The 4506-nt window shown below is 43.4% G+C and overlaps 1 protein-coding gene across 4 annotated transcripts in view; it reads right to left on the bottom strand.

Moving 5' to 3' along the window:
- LOC103624497 (lysosomal acid lipase/cholesteryl ester hydrolase) overlaps positions 1-3572 on the bottom strand; it is a 13350-nt gene extending 9778 nt beyond the window's left edge. Inside the window, exons 1-4 of one of the 4 annotated variants that reach the window (XM_017726000.1) lie at positions 3422-3572; positions 1605-1713; positions 838-1023; positions 1-56 (exon numbers count right to left, since the gene is read on the bottom strand). In XM_017726000.1, the coding sequence (XP_017581489.1) occupies positions 1-56; positions 838-863 (82 nt within the window). In that variant the 5' untranslated portion in view covers positions 864-1023; positions 1605-1713; positions 3422-3572. The remainder of the gene's footprint in view (positions 57-837; positions 1024-1604; positions 1714-3421) is intronic. The other 3 variants (XM_017726002.1, XM_017726001.1, XM_008643781.2) reach the window with 3 other exon arrangements.
- Between the last annotated feature and the right edge of the window lie 934 nt (positions 3573-4506).

Raw genomic sequence — 4506 nt, 5'->3', positions numbered from 1 at the left:
CTGAAAAAGCAATTCCTTGGGAGCAGAGCAGCATGAAGAGGCACCACATCTTGGGGCTGTGTGGAAGAGCACATGAAGGGGTGTTTGTGTTAGGAAGAGAGTGGTGTGGAATTCCACAGGAAGACCCAAGAGGAGTCTCCTATAGGTTGCCCGAAGTCTGCTCCCCAAGGGCTGCTGGAATAAGTACTTGTGTGAGGAGGGGCTGGCTGCAGCTCACCCTGTTTAACAGGTAGGGTTGCAGAACAGGAGAGGAAAACACCTGGGCATATCATGCCATATTCTTATGCCTGAGCACTCTGCAGATTACAAGGGAACTGAGGTTGGTAGACAGGGCCAGCTCTTGGCACGAGCCTAGCAGAAGCTTGACAAAGAAACGTGAGCACCTGAGATGACCATCACCCAGCTTGTCTGCCTTTATCAGTCTCCAACCTTCTGCCAGCAGGAGAGATGAAAGGAGAAGAAAGCACTGTTTGTTTCCTGTCTCCTCAGGAGTGAGGTGAAAGAGATTCAGGATGGCTCTCTTTAGACCTGCCCTTTCTTCCTCTGGGACTGAATGCTATTCTTGTGTCTGTCACTGGTATGCTGGGGTGAGGAATCACATAATGAAGATCATGAAGGGGCCAGGAGTAATTCAGGCACTCTGTGAGGAGGTTTAATGGACTTAAGGCAACATGCTTGCACCACTTCAGTGCCATTTGTGCTTTCCTCATAAGGTGATGTGACCCCGAGCATGATAAAGTTCTGTTTCAAATCAGTTCCTCTGAGAATATGAAGGAAACAAGGTGACCATGTGTGGCTCCTCAAAATCCCCATGAGTCAGTTCCTAGTCAGCCTTACCTTTTGGCTACCAGCCGAGCAGCCATGAGGAATAAGCAATGGATCCGGACACTGCCTTTGTTCTGCCAAGGGCCTGTCTCCGTTACCTCTTAGAAATGGTTGTCCGTAGCGCAAATCTTGTATTGGTCACAGGGAAGTGAGACCTTGCTCTTTCCTGGGATGACTGATGGTTCCAGATTAGCTTTTCTGAATAGAAATTGAGAGTGCAGTCGATCTAGCACCAGTTTATGCCAACTCCACATACAGTAGATATACTTCCCAGTTTTAGTTTCTATTTTCCAGAGCCCAGGTCAATGAGTGCAGGAACACTGCTCTCTCTGAGCTTCCCAGACTTTTTTTTCAACAAGATAATTTTGACTCAAACATCCCTTAGAAAAGAGAAGAACAGATTCTGTGACCCAGATAGTTACTGAGTGTGGTATTATAGTAAGAACTCTTTGAAAAGCAAGAGCTTGCAAGTTCAGTGCTCCTTGCTTATTCTTTCTGAAGAACTGCACAAAAAAAGATTAATCCATGAAGCTCAGTACTGTGCTTACATATTCAGGAAAAGCCACATCATACATCATACATCAAATATTTGTTGTATGCTGTGCTTTAATGTGTGAGGAGAGAATGGCGTCTGTGAGGAGAACAGCAGCCGTCATTCTGCATGTGTATAAAGTCCATAAAGACCAGGCAGGAGACTTAAATGTTCACCAGTAGAATCCATGGGACTTAATGCCATGTAAGGCTTCAGCTCATCATGGCATCTTGTAAGATTGCCTCACCAATAATGACTGGGAACACCACTGCTCTTGCAGGCTTGGCTTCCTCAGAAGAAGAGGACACGCTTCTGTGACCACGGTGTTTTTGTGTTAGTTCACCCTCCTGTCCATCCTGCAATTAAATTTTGGTGTAATTGTCAAATATCTGCCAACTCCAGCACTGAGATACAAGCCTGCACAGTGATGGGGTTTGCAGCAGTTCCTGAGGACTTTTTGTCAGGGAAGGACTACTCGAGAGCATTCAGCCTTGCTGGGGGGATGGCAGGCAAAGGCAGCAGGTGTGTAGTCAGCAGCAGCCAGCAAGAGTGAGCTTGCACTCAAACCCAAGCTTACAGTTTTTGTTAGGAAGTTAAGCAGACTCAGGAGACAAGTCTTTCTGGAACAAGGCATTAGACATGGAGAATGCAATTTTTAATGATGAACAGAGGTTCTCATGTAGCCACATGTTTCTTGAGTCTGCTTCTAGCATAAGACGTCTGCTATGATGAGACATGGTACTCTGTGAAGCTTATTTGTACTCAGGAATGTTCAATATGAAGATCAAGAGAAAATAAGGAAGCATTCCCCATCAAGCAATTGGGAAGAAGAACAGAATTTGTGGGATGAGAGAGAACTAAATGAGGAAAATACATTTTGACTTTTAGTGATCTTTAATTTAACCTTTATATTTGACAGAACAAATTTTAAGAAGTCAAGCTTCATGAGTCATCAAACAGTTGAAATGAGGCAGCATTTGGAAACACCCAAAACTTTAAACCTAGCATCAAACCACACTTCATTAGATTTCCTTTGTATATCAAATACGTCTTAATTTTTGTTGTCAAAGCAGGAAGCCTCACAACTTCATACTCAGGCAGTGCAACACTGTTTTCTTTCTGTTTTACTCTGTTCTAGTGGGAGTAAAATATGCCTCCCTATCCCTGCACTGGGAATCTCAATTTGGCAAGAAAAAGTTCTGCTAATATCTCAGCTTGTTTTCAAATCACTACCAAGATTAGTTGAGGCAATGAAGAGGCTTATTTAACCCTCTTGTTAAGGTAAACTTTCCTCAACGCACTCTGTGATCACCCGGCTTAGCTGGCATGGCTTATGGACTTCCAGATATTAACCTTTTACTCAGGTGCAGGGGGCCAAGTAGCATCAATCTTGGCAGGCCACTGCTCCCTTAAACTCAAGGAATAAAGACATGAACAGCTGATTTCATCCAGTGAGATGAAGTCATAAGTAACTATTGAGCATGGTGAACTATCATAAAAGAATATGCTTAGATGGTAAAAAGATCAGAGAGACAAATGCCCTTGAAAGTTCCCCTGCATGCTTTTAAGATTTAGTGAAGCTAAAATACAAGCCATTCTGAAAATTGCCCTTCTATCCTTGTGCCTTAAGCAATCTAAAATTTATTATATAGAAGCTTTAAGGCATACACACACCGACCAGAAGAGCAACTGTGACTAAACATGCATGAGAATATGCTGCCTTACTCACTAACAAAACATACATATGCATTGTATGGAAGGAACAGGAGGTTCAGATTGCACACGTTTCAATACTTGCACATTCATTCCCTTGTTCTCAGACTGAAGAAAACAAGTAGAAAAAAATTAAATAGTTGCCCTTTTCCTTCCTTTTGTGCAGGTCAAACTTCTTTGTCTTCTAGTTCAAGCAAAGAAGCACTTCTGTGCCTAGCAATAGGCTTACAGATGAGAGAGAAAAAACACTGTTTATTTTTACTACCAGCTGCACAAGAGCAAGACATCACATCTTTATGGAGACAGGATATAGAGAAAGAGACCATGAACGTGTATGTATAAGTAACTTACCTCTGCTTTGATTGCCTTGCTTCTGTCTTCTGCCACAGTCCCTGGTCCTTCTCCACCAGCAGACTGATCCACTGGCAGCAACCTGCGCCGACAAAAGGAAGTCAAAACAAAATGAGCAGTTCAGGGAAGCAGCTGTGAGTGTCATGAGTTGGCAGCACGTATTGTAGAGCGTGTTTAAGTGCTGATTTGGCAGTATTTCAGAAGTGGGGAAATCTTTGTGATGACAAAGATTATCTGGTTTAATCCACCACCCCAAAATGCAGCTTGGAGCAGGAGAGTGTACTGTGTACCTATAAATCAGTGGTTAGCATGTTTAGCTGGGACCTGGGTGTTGCAGGTCACTGGGTCTGTGGCAGACCTTGATCTGTACTGTTACCCACCTGAGGGGCTGCTTCAAATGTAATCTTTTAAGATGAAAAAGAGGAAGTGTCCAGCTTTTCTCAACATAGTGTCTCAAGAACACTGACTCTGCAATTGCTTTTCATTTGGTTTATGTTAACTTTAACATTACAGACTGACCTAAGTCTGTTTTCCAGTGAGCAGCACAACTCATGAAACCCAGCTTATTCTGCATTAATCATACTCCAGTGCCAAGGAAGGCTTGAACATGACATGTAACCTTTCTCCCAGTGAGGGTACAAACAAGTGTTCTTGTTTATCCTAAGCCATTTTCATCACCTCTGAAAACATGGTATCTGGAGATCTTTGCTTAACGGCTGAATTAGCTGTAGTCAGCCTGGGGGCTCTGTCCTCACTGAGATTGGCTTGATAACCATGGGCAGAAGGACTCGTTCCGTGTCCTTGGGCAGCTGGGCTATAAACTAAGTAGAATCCTCCTACGTGAGGATCAGCCTGTTCAGCCAATTAGCTCACAAGTGTCTTCAGAAGAGCTTGAGTTTCATCATGGATTGATGAGCATTTAGAAGAACACCAGATAAGAGGGATGTGTTCTTGGGAACACCACTGCAAACAGTATGATGCCTTTGACTACCAGGGGAAGGAAAGGAGTGAAACAACAGGATGTCAGTGACAGCACAGTAACAGCTCTGTTTTACATACAAAGTAAAAAACATTGTCTGGAAGAG

This window comes from Corvus brachyrhynchos, unplaced genomic scaffold (assembly GCF_000691975.1).
Source record: "Corvus brachyrhynchos isolate BGI_N302 unplaced genomic scaffold, ASM69197v1 scaffold61, whole genome shotgun sequence".
Lineage (NCBI taxonomy): Eukaryota > Metazoa > Chordata > Aves > Passeriformes > Corvidae > Corvus > Corvus brachyrhynchos.
Note: the sequence above shows the minus strand (reverse complement) of the source record. Positions and strands in the feature narration are given on the sequence as shown.